Source organism: Rhinopithecus bieti, unplaced genomic scaffold (assembly GCF_001698545.2).
Source record: "Rhinopithecus bieti isolate Rb0 unplaced genomic scaffold, ASM169854v2 scaffold_13558, whole genome shotgun sequence".
Classification (NCBI taxonomy): domain Eukaryota; kingdom Metazoa; phylum Chordata; class Mammalia; order Primates; family Cercopithecidae; genus Rhinopithecus; species Rhinopithecus bieti.
In genome coordinates, this window is record NW_016808198.1 from 258,525 (window position 1) to 278,944 (window position 20,420).

Consider the following 20,420-nt stretch of genomic DNA (forward strand, 5'->3'; position numbering starts at 1 on the left):
TACAGGAGGGCAGGCCAGGCCGGGCCGGGCCGGGCTAGGGCAGTCACAGGCCGGGCCAAGGAAGGCCAGAGCAGGGGTTGGAGCCGGCCGGACCCTGGGTGGGGAGGAGTAGGCTCCCGCCCGGCAGGAAAGCCAGTCTGCGCAGAGCTGTGCCCAACTCTAGCTGCCATGACGTCACGCGGACCGGGCAGCCAATGAGGACGGCGGTGGCGTGGATATTAAGGAAAGTTAGCGCCTGCCTGAGCACCCTCTTTTCTTATCATTGACATTTAAACTCTGGGGCAGGTCCTCGCGTAGAACGCGGCTGTCAGATCTGCCACTTCCCCTGCCGAGCGGCGGTGAGAAGTGTGGGAACCGGCGCTGCCAGGCTCACCTGCCTCCCCGCCCTCCGCTCCCAGGTAACCGCCCGGGCTCCGGCCCCGGCCCGGCTCGGGGCCCGCGGCGCCTCTCCGCTGCCCGCGACTGGTGTCCCCAAATCAAAGCCCGCCCCAAGTGGCCCCGGGGCTTGATTTTTGCTTTTAAAAGGAGGCATACAAAGATGGAAGGGAGTTACTGAGGGAGGGATAGGAAGGGGGGTGGAGGAGGGACTTGTCTTTGCGGAGTGTGCTCTTCTGCAAAAGTAGCAAAATGTTCCACTCCCAAGAATGGACTTCCAGTCCGGCCCTGAGCTGGGAGTAGGGGGCGGGAGTCTGCCGCTGCTGTCTGCTAAAGCCACTCGCGACCGCGAAAAATGCAGGAGGTGGGGACGCACTTTGCATCCAGATCTCCTCTGCGTCGCAGTTCACGACATTCACGCTTGGGAAAGTCGGTGCCCGCGCCTGGAGCGCTTAGAGACACTCCGTCGCGGGTCGGGCGAGGTACAGCAGAAGTTTCCCGCGGTTGCAAAGTGTAGATGGCTGGACCGCAACAAAGTCTAGAGATGAGATTCTTTTCTCAGAAAGACGCGGAGTACGAAAGAATGCGGCCCACAGAGCTGAGCAGCGCGTAAAGCCCCAGCGTGTGATTTGAGCTTCACTTCGGAAGACCTAATAATTAGCGATTCTCACTGAGCTAGAACGCGAGCTCGGGTTACTGTGGGCGCTGCGCTGGCTGCCTAGGCGGGAAGCGCGCGGGCGCCATGGGAGCCGGGCCGCCAAACCCGGGAAAGAGCAGCGCCCACCACCCTGCGGCTCCTGGAGGGCCGGAGCCGGGGGCCGGAAGTGTCCCCGAAGTAGGTCAGGGCAGGGACGACACAAACTTAGACTAACTCGTGGTTCAGCCGGGCGAAAAGTCCTGGGAGCCCAGCCCTAAAAGCGGCTGGAGACGCCCAGGCCGGCTTAGGCGGGGCACCGGAGAACCCCGCCTGGGAGTTTGGGGCGGCCTCTGGGCCAGGCCCCGGCTAGCCCCCAACCCCCCACCCCCACTCGCGCTGCTGCGCCCTCTTTCTAGGTCTTCTGGTAGCACCTTCGGAGCTCAGTCACCTGTGACAGGTGTTTGGGACCGCCGCCCGACTCCGAGCGGTGGCCGCCCCCTGCTCACCTCACCTGGAAACGGGGGACGAGCGCAGTGGCCGTCCGGCCCCGCGCCTTACCTGGCCGGGATCCTCTCTTCCGCGGGTTCCTCTCCCTGAAGCTGGGCGGCGAGCAGGTTGCCCGCTTCGCAGTGGGAAGTGGACCTTCTCCTCCAGTCATAAATCAAACCCAGCCATCCTCGGGCCTCCTCCCTCATTAGAGATGTTTATTGGAGATTGTGTTTATTCGGCTGTCACGGCGAGAAGACGCGGCGACATAATTACCTCTGACCAGAGTCCTCGCCCCGCGCCCAGGGCGAGCCGAAGACCTCTGTCGCTTTCTCATGCCCGTGCCCTTCGTGATCGGAGGGCGCCCGTGATAGGCTTGTCTTTTTTTCCTCAGACCCTCTCACAGAATTTGGTTGATTGGAATTACTGTTCAGATTTCCCCAGGGCCAGGAGTTTATTTTAGAACTGGAAAGGAAAACCGAAGGCAACCCAACGCCCCTCCGGGGCAGAAGGGGGCAGCGCGCGCGAGGCGGAAGGAGAGTCACTCTCGCTGCACAAACTTTCCCGCGGGTCGCGCCGCGCGTGCAGGGGCTGGACACCACTCGGCTCCAGAGCCGGGCCTGAGGAGCGGGGTCTGGCGGGGAAGGAGGGCTGCCAGCCTCGGTAGTGTCATTTGTTGCTTCATTTTTCATTCCCTTTCCTCTCGTGAGGAATCAGAGGCATCCGGGCCGCGGGCTGAGGATTTTTAAATTCTCCCCTGTCGCACTCGGCCGAGCCAACCCGCAGTTCCTGTCCGCCCCTCTGTCCCCTGGCAGCGGTTTTCCCCGTTAGCCAGGTTTGGAAGTCACCCTCTGTGAGACTGGGCTAGGGTTGGGAAGTGATGAAAAGCGCCGAATTGTTTTCTAATTGAAAATACTTTTTTCTTTTTGGAGATAGCGTTGACAAATATATGGGATCCCGGCTTTTGATCCCTGGCTGCGGCCTCTGTTCTCCTGTCGCTAATAAAACTCGCATTGAGCCCCTTAGTGCCTTGATTAACAGGCAGATTAACTCTTACTGGGGTTGGGAACAGCTTGTCCTAATCAATGTCATTTTAAAAGCCCGTCAGGATGCGCTTAGCTCCGGTTCCCTGGCTGCTCCAGCGAGCCAGCCATGACATTTGCTCCCTCCTCGTCCCCAGCCTCAAATCCCCCAGTAAAGCTCCCAGTTCCCGCCTGCCTGTTCGCAGGTCCACAACGGGACAAATCGCAGGACCGGGTAGTTGGCCTTTAGAACGGGCAGCGGTTTAGAGAGGGGATATCCAAGGAGAAGGGACTGAGGTGGCCTTGGCTTGCTTGCTTTTCCTTTGAAGCTGAACTCTTGCTTCTTGGGGGCAGAGGTCATAGGGAAAAGAGAGATGAGGGGGATCGTCTCAGGGTGATGAAATGGAAAGCAAACTTTCCTAGGAACCCTATTTGCAAAAATCGGAGAGTGCCGCTGATTCCAATTGTTCTACAGGTCAGGAGTTTTAAACCTACCTCCTATCTGGACAACAACATGAAGGGACTGGGAGGCAAAGCCTTGGGAGTCTGACCCGCTGGGCTGCTAGGAATCCCTTTGCTGGGAGACTCCACTGGACAGTGTTATTTTAAAGGTATTTCGGGGGTGGGCAGGGAGAAGACAGAGAGAGAGACAGTGAGAGAGAGAGAGAGAGAGAGCAAGGAGAGAGAGAGAGAGAGACTGGCCTCCCAGAGTGAATGGAAGAGGACTGAGGACTGAACCCAGGGAGCCCCTAGCACTGGCCATTTGGCAGGAGGCAAGGAAGGGCGAGGGCACAGCGGCTTCTCCCGCAGCTGAGCAGTGGCCACAGCCTGGAGGCGCCACGGGGCGGCTCTGGGATCTTCTTGGATTTTCTAGGCTCTGGGATCAGTGAGGCTGCCGGGTTAGCGGGAACCGGCAGGTTGCTGGAGAAAGGAGAGGGACAAAGGCCTGGAAGCGGGGGAGGCACCTGGGATTTGGCGGCCAGTGTGGGAGCCTTTGCTTTTAGTGCTCACTGGACCCGTTTGCCAGCTCCGCGGACCAGGGATCCCACCTTCCCAGGGTCTGCAAAGAGAGAGACGTTTGGGGCACTACAAAGTAATTCAGGTGTCTGCCAAGACTTTCCTCCTCCAAAGAAATTCCAGTCTTCACCCTTTCCAGCGCGCCGGCGCTGCGCCTCTGCTTGGCCGGGGAAAGAGAGAGTTCGGAGGTGTCAGAACTCCAGATGGGAGGCTCTTGGTTCTGAAGCTGGGAGCTGAAGGCACATCCCCCCAGAAGTGGGCACTTCTTTGCCTCCCCGAAGGTCTGATGGGGTGGGCACAGGGGAATGCCAGAGACCAGTGCGGGTGAGATGCTTGCCTGACCTTATGTTGACGCATCAATACTGGCTAGATGCTCTGGGCAGGCTCTCGCGAGCCACGGTCCCCCAGCGGGACTCCCTCCACGCAGACAGCCCCTCTACCGGGTGGGAAGACCCCGGTGGCCCCCGCAGGAACGCACCCTTCGGCCTGAGAGGTCCTCCCTCTGGCCATAGGGGGCGGAGGGTGGGGTGGGGGTTACAGGAGCATGTGGAGAGGCAGGGAAAGGCGAGACAGTACCTAAAGCGCAATCCCCTCCGCCCCCCGCGCCTTGGAGGACAGCAAGTGGGCCTCGGGCGAGTTGGTAGCCGCAATTAAAATGGCGACCTGCGAGTTGTCTCGGTTTTGTACACACCTCTGGTGACCGCGTCCGCACCTCAGTCTCGACCCCCACACCCCCAGACCGCGTCACCCCCGGAGCGGGTACTTGGCAGAGGGAGTGAGGCTACCCACGAGGCAGAACAGCACCCCCACCCTCCTTGAGACCAGTCCAGAGAGAACCAGGAAATCTCACTCTCAACCCTCTCTCCTTAAACTTTGAAAACTCGGCCTCATTCTGGGGTTGAGCTCCCCTCCCCAAATATTGACACATGGGAAGCAGCCAAGTCCTTTTTGTTTTTTGTTTGTGCGGAGGAGTTTCCAGGAGTCTTTCCCCGAGCCCCCTTCCCCACCCAATGACGTCAGTGGCATTCACTCCTCGCTCCTTGCCTTTTCTGATTTTTTGTTAAAACTTTTCTCCGCAGAGAGATGGGGGTTGGAGGGGTGGGAGAAGGAGCTGATTCAAAGAGCCAGTGCCCTGGGGGGAAATAGCAACAAGATTACGGCTGCTTCTTTCCGAGGCAAAGCTTAAGAAGGTGCTAATCCACTCGGTCGCTAATTGAGAGGTTGTAAAAATGATACTCGCCTCCAGTTCGGACAGAATCACTGCCCCCACCCCTCTCCCCAAGTCCCTCGCTCATGCACAGCGGACTTGAGTCTTGAGTCCAAGCTTCTTTAATGCTGGCTTGAAACGTAAAAGGAGAGAGAAAGAGAAGACCGACTTTTGCTGGTCTGGGACTCAGGGCCGCGGCCCCACTTCCCGGCATCCTCCGAAAGTCGCGCTTCTGCGAAATGAAACCTCGTACAGGAGGCCGCGGACCCGTACACCCGGCGCCACCTCTTTCGCCTCTGACCCGGGTTTCCTCCCCGCGTTGCGAGCTTCTGGGCCGCGGGAAGGGTTAGAGCCGGCATCCCTCCCCGATCTGGGGAGGGGAGAGGGTTGTGCGACCCTAACTCTGACTAGGGCCTGGGAGGCCTCTGCTTCCTGCCCTACCCGGGCTCCTTGGTCGCGGCGCTGCTGGGTCCAGGGCAGGAACGAGAGGGTGAGGCCCACACGTGGCCCGGCGGCCCAGAGCGGCTTGCAGCGTCCTCACTGTCCCGGCTCCCAGGTGCTGCGGCGACGCGGCCTGTCAGCAGCGAGTTCAGGACACGCAGATTTTATTGATGAGCTCTGATTTTCAGCACTTTCCCTAAGTCAAGAAGAGTCTAGCGTACCCTGCGGCGGCTTCATTTCAGCCTCCCTGCCTCAGCTCTCCAGCCCCATTCCTCCTTGCCCGGTCCTGGAGTGTGTCCTGCAGCCGGCTCCATGGGCCGAAGCCGCCGAGAGAGCTCCGGACAGTGCAGGACCAGGCATTCGCTCGCTCTCCTGTCACCTTAACTGCAGGCTCCGAGGGGCGCCTTTGGAGTGTACTGAGGTGTGTCCTAATCGTGCGGCATTCAACAAATGGACTTCTGGTGTGTGGTCAGAAGAGAAAAGCCATTTACTTACTTTCCTCCCTGGTTTTCTGGCAACAGCTGAAGGGGAGTTGCCTCTGTGGACTGCGCAGACCCAGGAGAGGGAGTCGTGGTGCGGAGACACACGCACCACACACAGATGACCGGTGGCACACACGCTGACATACCGACATCGCTGGTGGGACACACACACACAAACACACAAACACACACACACACACAGAGAGAGAGAGAGAGAGAGAGAGAGAGAGAGAGAGAGAATCTCTCCCAGCATTGGTCATCCGCCCCTCCACCCAGGCTTCCACTCCCCCTCCCCTCTCATCTCCCCTGGCTTCCCCTCCTCTCGGGCGCCGCGAAAAGCAGCCGCACTTAGTCAACAAATGGCACGTGGGAGAAGTTGGTGAGTGTTTGGTGAGGACTCTTCAGGGCTTTTCACAAGAACCCTCTGTACACAAAGTAAGTGGCGTGTTTACTTGGGCCTCTCCAGCCGGAGCTGTGCCTCCGCTCCGCTGCGCACGGCGGCTTCCGAAAGGAGAAAGGAGAGAAGAAAGGGCCGGGGAAACGGGGTGGAGGATTGGACAGGCCCTGGAGGCTTGGACTGGGGAGGCCGCTGGCCTTGTTTAGTTCTCGGCCAGGCAACCTCCTCTCGGCCTAGGCTTCACCGCGGCCTCCGCAGCTGGAATGGAGCTGCCAGGACCCAGTGACGCTCCCGCCTCTTTCTTCTTCTTCCAAGGGGCCAGGTGGGCTGGGGTGCAGCCGCCGCTGTGCTCTGCGTCTTGGGGCCCAGGTCGGGATGGGGTGGGGGCGGGTGGGGTCGGGGCGGCAGGCCACTCTGTCCTGGAGTTGGCAAGAAAGGACAGCGCAGAAACTTGCGCCCTCCGTGGGCTGGGAGTCTCGCGCCCAGCTTAGGGGGAGTGGGGCGCGACCCCAACCCAGAAGTCTTCACTTCACCGCTCAAGTTCGCGGCAGCAGGGCGGGCTGCGCCGACTCTCAGGGTGCGCGGAGCGGGCAAATGCGGGCGAGCGCCAGAGCCCGGGCTCGGGGGCCCTGCGCCGGGGAGAGGAGCCGGGACCCACCGGCGGAGCCGAAAACAAGTGTATTCATATTCAAACAAACGGACCAATTGCACCAGGCGGGGAGAGAGAACATCCAATCGGCTGGCGCGAGGCCCCGGCGCTGCTTTGCATAAAGCAATATTTTGTGTGAGAGCGAGCGGTGCATTTGCATGTTGCGGAGTGATTAGTGGGTTTGAAAAGCGAACCGTGGCTCGGCCTCATTTCCCGCTCTGGTTCAGGCTCAGGAGGAAGTGTTTTGCTGGAGGATGATGACAGAGGTCAGGCTTCGCTAATGGGCCAGTGAGGAGCGGTGGAGGCGAGGCCGGGCGCCGGCACACACACATTAACACACTTGAGCCATCACCAATCAGCATAGGTGTGCTGGCTGCAGCCACTTCCCTCACCCACACTCTTTATCTCTCACTCTCCAGCCGCTGACAACCCATTTTATTGTCAATCTCTGTCTCCTTCCCAGGAATCTGAGAATTGCTCTCATACACCAACCCAGCAACATCCGTGGAGAAAACTCTCACCAGCAACTCCTTTAAAACACCGTCATTTCAAACCATTGTGGTCTTTAAGCAACAACAGCAGCACAAAAAACCCCAACCAAACAGAACTCTTGACAGGAGCTGTGACAACCAGAGAGGATGCCTCATAAAGGTGAGTCCGCTTCTTTCTTCTCGCTTTATTTTTATTGCAATATTCAGACAGGTCTCCCCCTTCCTCCCCCCTTCCTTCCTCCCCTCTCGCCAGTCCCCTCCCCCACTGCTACGCCGGGAGAGTTGGGCCGGAGAAGTTTCCACGCAGGAGCCCAAACTTTCTACTTCCAGCGAAAGCCCGCGTCGGAGGGCGACTGCCGGCGAGCGGGAGCAGCGCAGGGCTCGGGGCGGGCGGCCAGCTCTGCCCCAGCGCCAGCGCCAACGCGGGCTGAGCTCGCGGGAAGAAGGGAGACTCCAGGCGCGGCAGCAGCCGCGGCTCCCGGCCCCATCGTCGCCCAATGCTCCCGACCCGCGGGAAAAGACGAAGAGGCTCTGTGGTGTCCAAGGCCCTGGAACGGCCTCAGAGAGCAACCGCTGCCGGCTGCTTTGTCCAGCCCGAGGCCCAGCGAGCGCGCAGAGAGCAGGCGCTCCGAGGAATCGCCGAGGGAACCGGCTTTCCGCGTCTCCGCCCGCCCGCCGACCCTCGGGCTTTGTGCCGCACTGGGCTCGGGCGCAGAAGGGTCAGCCTGCACTCCAGCGCCGAGGGGGCACCGCGCCCGCCACCAGCCGGAGCGGAGTCAGTCGGCAAGACAGCCGCACGCTGGAGGCAGAAGGAAGAGCGAGCTAGCGCGAGCCGGGAAGGAAGCCACCAGGCCAAGGCGGTGGGACGCGCGCTCCGAGGGAGCTCAGAGCCGAGCGGGAGGACTGTCAGCTTCCATCCAGCCCCCGGGCTCTTGCCCCCAACTCCACTGGAGCGCGGAGCTCGGAACTTGAAAACTCTCTGCTCCCCAGGCTTTCCCAGACTCTCATCTCCCTCGCCCTGCGGAGGCTGGGGCTCTTCCCTGTCCTCTGGCCCCCTGCGCTTGGTGGGTATTTTTCCTTGTTTTCCTCTGATCCAGTCGCACCAGGTGTTGGGATTTCAGCAGGTTTTGAGGTGCAGAGGTGGTTTGCTTTTTTGTTTGTTTTACTCTGAGTCCCCTTATGTTTTTCTAGGTAAGGCCTTGAAAATAAATCTATATGAAAGCATTGGCTTTCCCCCTCGTCTGATCACTTCCTCTCCCAGCTAATTAGTCGGAGTAATTTGAGAGCTTTCGATTCTAAGATCCCAGGAGGAAAAGTGTCTTTTCAAAGTTCATAAAGTTGTTGCCTCTTTCCTTGTGCAGATTTTCTCAGTCTCCCTGCGCCGTAATAGCCCCGAATTTTAGCAAGTGTAATTGGGGAAATGGAGTTGAATTTCAAGGGGAAATGCTTTCTTTTCGAGTGCTAAAACCCGGCTCTTCATTCATGAGCGATTTCTAGAAAGTTTAAAAACAAAGTGAACGTGGTTTGTTTCTTCCTTCCTTTTTATTTTCCTTATACTCTCCGAAGCTCCTTAAGCCATTCTGGATATTTAACTCGAACTTGGGAAGGGTTTGGTAGGGGCTGGGAGCAGAAAATGAAATGAAAGGCAAAGAGCTTGAAAGCCTGACGAGTTTACCGAAGAGAAATAATAGTTGTTGCCGTTGACATTACATTTTTTATAGCCAGTGACCTTTGCAAACGTCTGAAGGCAGTTTGATTAGTTGTTATCTTATTTGGCCCTAGAGAGTAAAACTTTGTCATCTTAATTGCTAATTCCTGTTTTGGCTGGGGGCGGGAAGACCAAGAATGAGCTCTCCCCTTTACCCCAGTTAAAGAGTTTGGGGATGGAATTTGAGAATTAAGTAATTAAAATAACAACAGCATTTGAAAACTGAGGCTTGTGTTGGGGACAGAGAGGTGGGGGCAGTGGTCCAGCGGTCTCGTGGTCCAAGGCCGGGACGACTCCAAAATGTCTGGAGATGCCTTCGTTCAGGATGTGGGTCTACGGCCCCAGCGAGGCCGTACAGAGCCTCAGGCTGAGCTGGGGGGCTCAGGCTGCAGTCGGGGGTCTGCCCTCTCCGGTGCACAGGACTGCTTCCGGGTGTCGATGTGCCCCACTTCCCGGGTTGCCTCTGCACTTAGTGTTCACGTTAACTTAAGTAATTAGATAGCTTCTTAGCCAGAGGGAAGTGGGAATGGAGCAGAACTGGAATTTGAAATACTACCACCTTCCCAGCTGCTTCGAAAACTAATCAACAAGGCCTCTCTGGGCTCAGCTACTGAATTTTTAAAAATGGTATCAAGAAGTTACCAGCCAGGATGGGGGCATTCTGTTGTGACTGTGTACAGCATGGGTTACAAAGTGGAGTTCAGGAAGTTTTACCCCTCCTAGGGGAATTCCATTCCTCATCTCCCTACCTGCTACTCCTTTGCAGCTTCAGGGTCCTGCATTTGGTGGGGTGGGGTATTCTGCATTGGAGTTGGAGATTTTGCCTGTCCAGGGCATGGCTATGGGTGCGGGGACTGAAAGACAGGAAGGAAGCATTGGGGAACCAACCTAGATAAGGGTAACTAGTAGCCATCTGCTGTGCTCAGTATTTACCCAATGCTGAGAAAAAGTCCTCATTTTCGGTTTATTTTTATGGATTTAAGCTATCTACCAAGTGGTTAAAAAGTAGACCAGGAATGGCCTTGTAGAGTAAAACGTGCTTCTTGAAATTCTTTGCTTGCAGGGAGGCAGATCAATAATCACCATAGGTAAAACAGAAAAAATAATGCATTTTTTAAAAAACGGAGAAATGATGCTGTGACTATTTTGTTATTTTACCCCTTTTTGGGGGGCAGACCTCTTGAATGGGCTCTTTATTGTAACTCTTTCTTCCCAATTGAGCTCCCCACGGTGCCGTTGTATCTTTTTACAGCCCCTAACAACTCACACCAGTAACACAATTACCTCCAGATATTTATAACGAGAAATTACTTTTCTGTTTTCTCCACTCACCCAAAAGCCTTTTTTTTTTTTTTTTTTTTTTTTTTTTGGGAAAGGCAGGGAGGGGTTCGTACAGGACCAGCCTCCGGGAACCCTGCACTGGTCAGGGTTTATGAAGCTAGGAGTGTCCCTCAGTTCCCTTTGTGAGTTGGTGGGTTTGTTAGTACGTTGGTTGGAAGCTGTGTTGCTAGTTAGGGAGACTCGGTTTTGCTCCTTGGGTTCGAGGAAAGCTGGAGAATAGAAGCCATTGTTTGCCGTCTGTAGGCTTTGTCGACCATGCTCACCCCCTCCTGTTCGTACTTTTTAAAGCAGTGAGGCGAGGTAGGCAGGGTGTGTCACAGTACAGTAAAAGGGGTGAAGATCTAAACGTCAAAAAAGAAGTTAATCACAGTAAGTGAGGTTTGGGATAAAAAGTTAGGCTTGCCCCTTTCAAAGTCCCAGAAAGCTGGGAGGTAGATGGAGAGGGGGCCATTGGGAAGATTTTTTTGGTGTAGGGAGAGGAGTGGAAGATAAAGGGGTAAGCAGAGTGCTGGGTTCTGGGGGTCTTGTAAAATTCCTTAAGGAAGGAGGGAGTATGGCCCTGCAGCCCTCCCAAACTGCTTCAGCCTATACTCTCTGGCACCAGGAAGTTCCAAGGTTCCCTTCCCCTGCTTTCCAAACTTCAGGTATTCCTCTCCCCTCACACCCCCTCAACCTCAACTCTTGGCCTCTACTCCCTTTTCCTGGTTCTTAATATTTTTGCAAAGTGGGACCCCAACTTGTCAGATTTGACAATTCTCCCAAGCCAGACCAGAGCAGCCTCTTTTAAAGGATGGAGACTTCTGTGGGAGATGCCGCTGAGAATGTGGGTGTAATGCTAGGACTTAGAGTTTGATGGCACTTTGACTGAGCCCTAGATGCATGTGTTTTTCCTGAGAGTGGGGCTCAGAGAACCCATGGACCTATGCTGTTGAACCACAGCTTGATATACCTTTCTCTCCTTCTGTTTTGTCTTAGGGGGAAGACTTTAACTAGGGGTGCGCAGATGTGTGAGGCCTTTTATTGTGAGAGTGGACAGACATCCGAGATTTCAGGCAAGTTCTGTGGTGGCTGCTTTGGGCTCAAAACCCACAAACAGTCAAAACAAACTATTTCAGTATGCTTCTTCACTATAGTTCACATAGAAGAAAAAATTCAAAATTGGGGCATCGGTTCTACTGATTAAAGGGTTAACTGCTAAAGAATGTAGGGGAAACAGATTGGGGATATTCGAGTATTTTAAGTCCCAAAGGGTAGCTTTTGCATGCACTACAAGGCAGAGCTGGGTGACCCTCAGATCGCCCCAAGCGGTTGAGTGGATCAATTCCTAAGGAACGGAGATTCTCCTATCCTAGCCCCAGGTCCACCTCGGTTGGGAGTTCAGGCCTACCTGATGCAGCTGCCCAGGGATTAACTCCTATTTTCTAACAGAGCCCCGTATTCGAGCCCCGTGGAATCCCGCGGTCCCCAGCCAGAGCCAGCATGCAGAACAGTAAGTGCCTCTGATCTTTCTGGGACTTTGGGCTCGGGGTGCGCGGACTGGAGGGTCAGGGGAGGACACAGCCTCGCGACGCCCGCGCTGGCCCTGCAGCCGACCCACTGAGGCCCAGGGCCTGCGGCGGCTGCTCCCCCCTCCGCGCCCGACAGCCCGGGAGGGGAGGGCGTTTGCTTTGCTCTTCTCGATAGCGGAGAAGCAGGGACTGGGCCCTTAAGAACAGCCCGCCAGAGTTTTCCAAGCTGCGGTAGAGAAACCCCATCCCCCGCAAATCCTGTAACTCACACCCCCTCCCCGCCCCTGCCCGGGCTCTGACCCCGGAGAGAGGGGCTGGGCTGAGCAGGGCGGGGCGAAGGCTTCTCCTAGTTGCGCGAGAAGGAGGCCCCTTTGGGCTTAGCCAAGACTGAAAGTCTCCACCAACCCGGCGGGGTGGGGGGCTTCTCTCCCCAAGTCATTCTCAGGGCAGCTCCTCCCCTCCTTACCCTACCTATGGGCCTAGAAGGGATGGGAAGAGGAGCCCCCAGGCCTGCAGCAGGGTAGGGGTGGTAAACTCGCTGTTACAGGGCGCGGGAGAGAGCGCGGTTTACTGGGTCTGGGAAGGAGGTGCCCAGGAATTGGAAAAGCCCTGCCCTGGCAACTGCAATTGCTTGGGTCCTGATAGTCCCAGGCCCAGAGCGCCTTTGATACTTATGGCTCTTCTACCTCCCTGCTTTCCTCTGCCCAGATCCCCTGGGCCCCCACCCACCTTCCTGTTTAGTCGGTGGGTGCTGGTTCGTGGCAGGGCTAGTCTAGAGCTCCGACCCGGGAGCCTGGAGGCCCAGCGAAACCAGGCCGGGTTTGAGGTTACGGTTGAGGCGTCAGGGCTCAACTGAACTTGGAGTGTGGAAAGGCCCAGGTCTTCTAGCAGCCTGCCCTGGCCGAACCACAAAGGCTTAAGAGGGTCCCCAGCACCTTATCCATCTGTTCTGGAAACGCCGGTCGCCCCCTGGTGCTTCCCGGGCTGGTAAGCGCGTAGCTGATGAAGGGGCACAAAGGTGGCGAGCTTTGCGGGGGTAGTTGTGCAGAACCTGCCGGACCCCAGGGCTTGGCCGGTAGGCTCCCTTTCGGCGGCTGGGCTCTCCCCTTGGAGCTCAGACTTCCTAACAGCAGGCTCTCTCTCGGGCGGCCCCCAGCCAGGGCTTGCAGCCCTGAGCGTTTGCCGCTGCGACCCGGCTGGCAGGCCCCGAGGGGCGCGGGGTCGCAGGCCGGCCCGCAGGGCTTGTGCCGCTCGTTCCTGGGTGTGCGCGAGGCGCGGAGCGTCCAAATTGACACCATATGTTTTCCTATTAGTTGCTTCGCGGTCGAGTTCTAGGCGCATAATCATCGCCAGTGGGCGAGAGCGCCAGCCGTCCCTAGGGAAGGGACACAATGATTGAGGCTTAACCTCTGAAGGGGAATTTGGAGCTGCGCTTCCTCGCTGCCATTTCGATGCTGGGAGTGGCGCTCTGGCCCTGGCGTCTCCTGGGCGAGCACCCAGCGGCGGTAGCTGCGGAGGTGGTGGGCACGTTGTTATTTTTTGAAATGGGTGAGGAGGAAGGTCTAGATGTAGGCAGCCTCACGCGCCCGCCTTGGCATTCGCAGACTGGGAATTGCCGTGGCTATGCGTGAAGTTTGAAAAGTCTCTCTGGGTCTCTTTCTGGGACAGCCTTTCTTTTTCCGGGAAGCTCCCTGTGCCTAGAGGTGGGGCACCGTAGCTGGAGCGGTGGATGGAACTTCCGAGGCAAAGGCAGGCAATAAAAGGAAGTTAGGATAAACCGGAAACGTGGGCCAGGCCTTGCTCTGTTGGAGAAGCGGTGTCCCCGCAATGTCCCTGCTTGCGCTGGGCCCGGCCGGAGCCCAGATCCCCCAAACGCCTGTCACTTCTCATCGAGTTGAGGCTCCGGCCCCCCCCCAGACCCCGCCTCGGTGAGGGCCCCCCCCTCAGCCCCAAGCCTTCGGCTACCCTGAAAACGCGGCTCCCCTCGAAGGGGAAACGAGTGCAGTTCAATCTCGTCTGAGTGATCTACAAATAGGGACGGAAAGGGTCGTTTTATCACGGTCCCGTTTGTCGTGACGATGCAATTTCCCGGAGCGGAGCACTGTCACAAAGTGACAAGGCTGCCACAAGCGCCCCGACTGATCTTTTCAATTAGCCTTCCATGCATGATCCGGAGCGACTTCCGCCTATTTCCAGAAATTAAGCTCAAACTTGACGTGCAGCTAGTTTTATTTTAAAGACAAATGTCAGAGAGGCTCATCATATTTTCCCCCCTCTTCTATATTTGGAGCTTATTTATTGCTAAGAAGCTCAGGCTCCTGGAGTCAATTTATCAGTAGGCTCCAAGGAGAAGAGAGGAGAGGAGAGGAGAGCTGAAAAGGGAGCCACGTCTTTTCTTAGGAGGGCTGCTTTCTAGAGTCGGGGCTGCAGGTTGGAGATTTTTAAGGAAGTGGAAATTGGCAATTGGCTTTATTTGTGTGTCTGTGGTTTTGGGGGAGGGGGGCTACAAAGAGGGGCTAACTCCCTCTCCCTGTTCTCCAAGGTTGGACCACAGGGATGAGGTTGTGAGATACAAAGATAAAGGAGGGATGGGGAACACTATGACGTGGTCTTTTCTTTTTCGTTTCTGTTTTTGATTTTTGCTAATATCTATCCTTGGCTGAGGGGAGGGCGGAGTTCAGCGGCGGAAATAAAGCGAGCAGTGGCCGGTGCGAAACGACTCCCGGCTCTAAGCCTTACTTGCGGTGGCCGGACTTGTCTGTGGCTGAAGCAGAGCCGGGGCTCTGACTCTCACGTCTACACTGGAGGTGCGGAAACCTGGACTGGGGTTCACCAGCCACAGACTGGCTACTCTGGTTCTTTTCTCCTCTTCCTTCTTCTGTTCTAACCAAACAAAACCAAACTCGGTGCTTGTGCCAGGCCTTGGCCAGTTTGGACTGTAATGCAAACATTTCTGGATTTTATCTTCCAAGGGAGGACTCAAGGGCTGTAAGGTTTGCTATCACTGTTCCAACACCTCAGAGACCTTGAAGGTTCAGTGTGGGATCTGTAGAACCTATGGTTTGCGGTGACAGTCAGAGGGGATCTTCGGGAGATTTGTAGAGCCGGTTCTTAGCGCTTTGTGGGTTCAGAGGCTGGCTACAGTGTTTATGAAGAGGGACAGTGGGCTGGGGACACTGCTGGGGTTATGGCGGTAGTGAGGTCCATGTGTTCTTGTTCCTTGGCATGTGTCTGACTCTTGCTGCTGCAGTCCAGTGGGCAAGGGCACGGCTGTTTGGGGTTGGGCTGCCCAATGTCTCGCATGGTTGGTTGTCCTGTTGTCCTTTTTTGGATCGATAGCAGGAACCTGATCGCTGAGGTTGGCACAGGTTGGCAGGGGGATGAGGATGCATTGTGCTTGTCTCCTCCTCCTCCTCTCCTTCTTCCTCTACCCCTTCTTTTTCTCTTTACTCTTCCCCTTCCTGTTCTTGTTCTTCCTCGTCTTCCTCTTCCTTCTTCTCCCTCTTCTTCCTCTTCATTCTGCTCTCCTCTCTTCTTTTCCCCTTTCCTCTCCTCTCCCTTTCTTCAGGTCACAGCGGAGTGAATCAGCTTGGTGGTGTTTTTGTCAACGGGCGGCCACTGCCGGACTCCACCCGGCAGAAGATTGTAGAGCTAGCTCACAGCGGGGCACGGCCGTGCGACATTTCCCGAATTCTGCAGGTGATCCTCCCGGCGCCGCCCCACTCGCCGCCCCCGCGGCCCTCCACTCTCAACGCCCTCTCTTCATTTCTTACTGTAAACGATGCTAATTATGGACCCCCCACCCTTACCCACCCCGGTCCCCAGTCCCCCACCCACTCCCCTGCCTTCCCACTTTTCCCTCTCCTTCCACCATCCTTCCCTATCTCTTTCAACCTGGGTTGAAACAGATAACTCATCTGCTTCAGAAAATACAGTGTGTGGATTTTAAAAAAAAATCTTTCTCTTTTTATTTGGTAAAGACATTCATTGTGGGAACAGTTTATGAACTGTAATAAACTGAGTTATATAAATCGGCATAATTTCATTCTGCTCTCCCCAGCCCATGCTTACCTCAGATTGTGAGGTATTTGTTTATTCTTCATGTTTATGAAGAATACATGTTGATTTTAAAAGGCAAGTGCTATTTACTCCTCCCTAACTCATATTTACTCAATTGGGCATTTTTTAAAGAAGAAGAAGTAAAAAATCAGGGTTTTTTTTTTTTTGCCTTTGCTCTTTAAAACCTGGCACCACTTTAAGCAAGGTCAGCACAAAATAAATTAATCTGACTTCGTTTTGATGCATCTTCAGGCAGTGTTTAAGAAAACAGTTTTTTAAAAAAACAACTTTGAAATTCTTTTTTTAGTTCAAACTGTTTGAAAATATCATCATATTTGTAGTTTTTAGGGCTACAAATGTAATTTTAAGAAAAAAGCTCTCTACAGTAAGTTCTCGTACCATTGAAGGTATATTTTTGTGTTATAGACCCATGCAGATGCAAAAGTCCAAGTGCTGGACAATCAAAACGTAAGCTTGTCATTGTTTAATGCATACTTAAACAATTTTATTTTTGTCTTGAAATTATTAATAATGTGGTTTTCTGTCCACTTCCCCTATGCAGGTGTCCAACGGATGTGTGAGTAAAATTCTGGGCAGGTATTACGAGACTGGCTCCATCAGACCCAGGGCAATCGGTGGTAGTAAACCGAGAGTAGCGACTCCAGAAGTTGTAAGCAAAATAGCCCAGTATAAGCGGGAGTGCCCGTCCATCTTTGCTTGGGAAATCCGAGACAGATTACTGTCCGAGGGGGTCTGTACCAACGATAATATACCAAGTGTAAGTTCACTGAGAACATCTGCCCTCCCTGCCCTAAGCCCAAGGCTCTCTCCTCTTTACCTCTTCCCACCCTCTCTCTCCACCGTCTCTTAGTTTGTGTCCTCTCCCTGCTCCACATTTGTCTCCTTTGTACCTGGGGGAACAGAGAGGAATGCCCTGACCTTTCTTTGACTGTCTGGAAAATGGGAGTCAAGTGTGGGCAGTCGTTCACTTCATTTGCATGCTGCAAATCGGAGGGCGGAGGCACCAGGGAAAGGCACTTGAATCAAGAAGGAAAATGAGAACCAGATTGTAACTTCGGCCCAATCCACCTGCCAGAACTTTCCTTCAGGTGTCACACATCCATTTCCATCCTAATATTAAACAATATAATGAAAAAAAGCTTTACACCAAGTCTAAATATATTTTATTTTCGGGCAGTCTTTTAACAAAGCAATGCGACCGTGTGAGTTAGGTCACCAGAGACGCCAACCAATGGTGAAGGACCTCCTCCCCTCAATTCTCTATTCAACTCAATTTCCATGCCCAAAATGATAGCTATCATTTTTTCCACGATGTATCTGCAAATCCACTGTCCCGGGGTGGCTGAAAGCTTTTAATGGGTTGAGAGTTGCTTTTTAAAGTGGTGGGTGAGCTGAGATGGGTGACTGTGTCTTCAGGAGACACTACCATTTGGTTTGATTTTGGTTTGATTTGCAGGTGTCATCAATAAACAGAGTTCTTCGCAACCTGGCTAGCGAAAAGCAACAGATGGGCGCAGACGGCATGTATGATAAACTAAGGATGTTGAACGGGCAGACCGGAAGCTGGGGCACCCGCCCTGGTTGGTATCCGGGGACTTCGGTGCCAGGGCAACCTACACAAGGTAAAACTCAAGCAGCCATCCACGCAGCTCTCCATATGTGCAGCCCGTTGCCTGTCCCCTCCTCTCCCAACCTTTTCCTCCCGGGGCTTCCATGCTTGGGGAATGTCATGGGTGAGACTGCATTTGAAGGTCTGGGACACATTGAGCACATTGTATGTAGGTGGTGTTCGTTGAACCAACTTATTGGCCTGGGAATGTGAGGGTTGTGTATGTCAGGAGTGGTATGAAGGTGGCTGGTGTGTGTGTGTGTTTGTCGGCAGCACTGTGCATAAGAGTGAGCTGCGTGGTGCACTATTAAAATCTGACATTAGAATGCAGAGAGAGCCCCCTTGTAGAAGTGTGACAAGTTAACACACTGACAGACTGCCAGGTAAACATAATTGTATCGTGTTGCTTTTTGCTGTAATTGACAAATTATGTGAGTATGAGTAGGGTGCACATGAAAGGGTGAGCAGGGAGATGCAGGGCCGAATAGGGGTAGGAGCCCTGTTAGAAGTGGTGGTCTCCCAACTAAAACCACCCCACTATCCTTGCCCCTCTGGGCCCCACTTTCTCACTCTCTGTGGGTGGCGACTATGTGGAAGTGGTGAGGTGAAGATACTGTGAGCAGGACGGCGGGGTGCCGGGAGCTGCTCCGGTCTGGGAGGAGAGATGGGACCTGGAACACCCTAGGTTCTGTGAGAAGGGCTAGAGGAAGAGGAGCGGATGGGTGAGGAGGGTCAGCTGGCTTCCCCTCTGCCCGCCTCCACACCCTGAGGTAGTTTGGTCAAGAATAGGAAACAGTTTACTCCTAAGATTAATCGGTATTTGTTGTCCTCGTGACAAGGAGATAATATGCGGGATAATGGGACGTGGCGTCTCACTCCTGGGAGCACAACGGAGCCTGGGGGCTCGGGGCCGGGGGTGGCGCGCGGGACTGCGAGGAGGCTGCCGGCGCGTCCGTGCGCTCTCGAACCGGCTCCGGATGCCCGGCGCCTCCATGGAGTCGGGCGAGGGAAGGGAAAATCGGTAACAGTATGCGAAATATCTGGTACAAAGGATGCTTCTGTCACTCGCAAGAATTTGTTATGGGAACAATCCTGTCGCTCTGTAATTGCTCATTAGAGAACGTTTTGTTTCTCATTAAGGCGACATGAATAAGCGTCTAGTTGAAGGAGACAGCTGTAGAAATGTTCCACAAGAGACCTCTGGACACGATTCGGCACCAATTGCCAATTAGACATGTCAGTTTTAAGAGCAGAAAACAATATAGGACGGACACTGGGAAGATAGGGAGCAAAGCGCTCGCTTCTTGTTTCCCAGCGCGGCCGCTCGGCCGGCGGAGGCCTCCTGACGCGCGGGGCCCGGGCTCCCCTGGGCGACCCCGCCCGCGAGGGCCCCAAACCTGTCGCCTCCGCGAGCGCAGAGGGCCCCCAGGCCCGCTCCCGCCTCTGGTGAGACTAGCGATTGACCCCACCGAGTGTAGGCAACCCCACCCCTGCCTGACCTTTGAAACCGTAGGATTCCCACGTGTAGACACTGGACACACCCAAGTGACACCCGAACTTCGCACTCACGAGCATCCACCCCTCCGCCCCCAGCAATCTGAGATCCTGGTGATCCCTTGCCTGCCAAGAGTCTGGCCCACTTAGTCCCAGAAATCTTGGGGAGGGACGCAGGGCACGGTGGCCTAGGCCTGGGAGGGCTGAGCCCAGAGCCTCCACTCCCGGCTCTCCTCGGCGCGTGGGCTTCCATGAGCTTGGGGCGCGGGAGACACCCGCCTCCCGCTTCTTGGAGTTGGGACAGAAGCTGAGGACAGCAGCTTCCACCAGAGGGGGCGCCCAATTCGGGCGGATTTTCGTCCCCGGCAACCTGAGGGCGGGAAGTGAGTCTAACCGGCTGGGGTCCGCGGGTGATGGTTGGGGCCAGAGGTGGCGCTAGTCCAGGGGCTTTTCACTTGCTAGACAATTCTGGGTCAACTGACAATCACCACCCCCTCACCCTCAAGTGAGGTTTTTGGGGGGTGATTGTCACCTCAGGCACAGGATCGTCACCCCTACTTGCGTGGGGAGGACACGTGGGCCAAACGAAGCACAGAGTTGCCGGTGTGGGGGTAGCGGGCCCTGGTGGCGAGCCTCGCTTCACGTTCCTGGGGAATCTTCAGGCTTTTTGGCGCTAAGAGGATCGCCCTCCCTCCCTAGCCCCCTTTCCCAGCCCAGGAAGAGTTTCTTGGGTTTTAGAGTCCATTACTCCAAAAGCATAAGGCGGAGGTTAGGTCTCAGAGGGAGACAAATATGGTTTCCATCTGATCAACGCCATGCGGCAGTGAATAAAATCGCGACGACGTAGCCTGACAACAACAAGAGACAACTCTATCCAGCCCCAATTCTCCAGCGATTTGGTGGTTTTAGGGATCACGGAGACACTTTTTCTTATCTCCTCCCCTCACCCCACCCCCAACCCCCATAATACCCAGGCCCTCTGTAGGATTTAGTCAGCCTCTCTTTCAACAGATGCTACAATGTTTTGATCCGCGCTCCAGAGCTGAAAAGGTGCCGCAACCGGGTTGCTATCTTTTCTAGCTTGTTTTCCGCCTCACTGATTAAGACACTAAGAAACTAAGGAATGATTTTATTTCCCAGCGTGGCTCTCTCGCTCTCTCTCTCTCTCTCTCTCTCTCTCTCTTCCCCCCCCTCTCTTTTTCTCTCTCTCTCTCTCTTTCTCTCCTCCTTCCAGGAAACAAATCCTATCCCCATCGTCAGATGGTCCTGGGGCTGGGATAATGGGAGGCGCTTTCACTCGCCTTCTCACGGATTAGGCTGGAAGGTGAACGGCACCCATTGAAGGCCCCTGCTTTGAGCGTGGCTCCGAGGGGGCGCCTTTTAAAGAAGATATCTTAATTGTCCACCACTTAGGCTTGTCGTGGGGGGGGGGGGGGACTTGGCTCCACAGCGTCGGGTTTTTTTTTGTCAAAGGAC

General features: G+C 55.2%; 1 protein-coding gene across 17 annotated transcripts in view; it reads left to right on the top strand.

Annotated features, from left to right (window-relative positions):
- Positions 1-231: 231 nt before the first annotated feature.
- The window catches only part of PAX6 (paired box 6), a 29,546-nt gene continuing 9,357 nt past the window's right edge, over positions 232-20,420 (top strand). Inside the window, exons 1-8 of one of the 17 annotated variants that reach the window (XM_017885740.1) lie at positions 232-398; positions 7,177-7,364; positions 11,229-11,305; positions 11,682-11,742; positions 15,330-15,460; positions 16,247-16,288; positions 16,383-16,598; positions 17,298-17,463. In XM_017885740.1, the coding sequence (XP_017741229.1) occupies positions 11,733-11,742; positions 15,330-15,460; positions 16,247-16,288; positions 16,383-16,598; positions 17,298-17,463 (565 nt within the window). In that variant the 5' untranslated portion in view covers positions 232-398; positions 7,177-7,364; positions 11,229-11,305; positions 11,682-11,732. Of the gene's footprint in view, positions 399-3,062; positions 3,132-5,311; positions 5,607-5,828; positions 6,103-6,838; positions 7,365-11,228; positions 11,306-11,681; positions 11,743-11,771; positions 12,749-12,771; positions 14,192-14,345; positions 14,569-15,329; positions 15,461-16,246; positions 16,289-16,382; positions 16,930-17,297; positions 17,464-20,420 lie in introns of those variants that run through there. The other 16 variants (XM_017885745.1, XM_017885746.1, XM_017885744.1 and 13 more) reach the window with 16 other exon arrangements.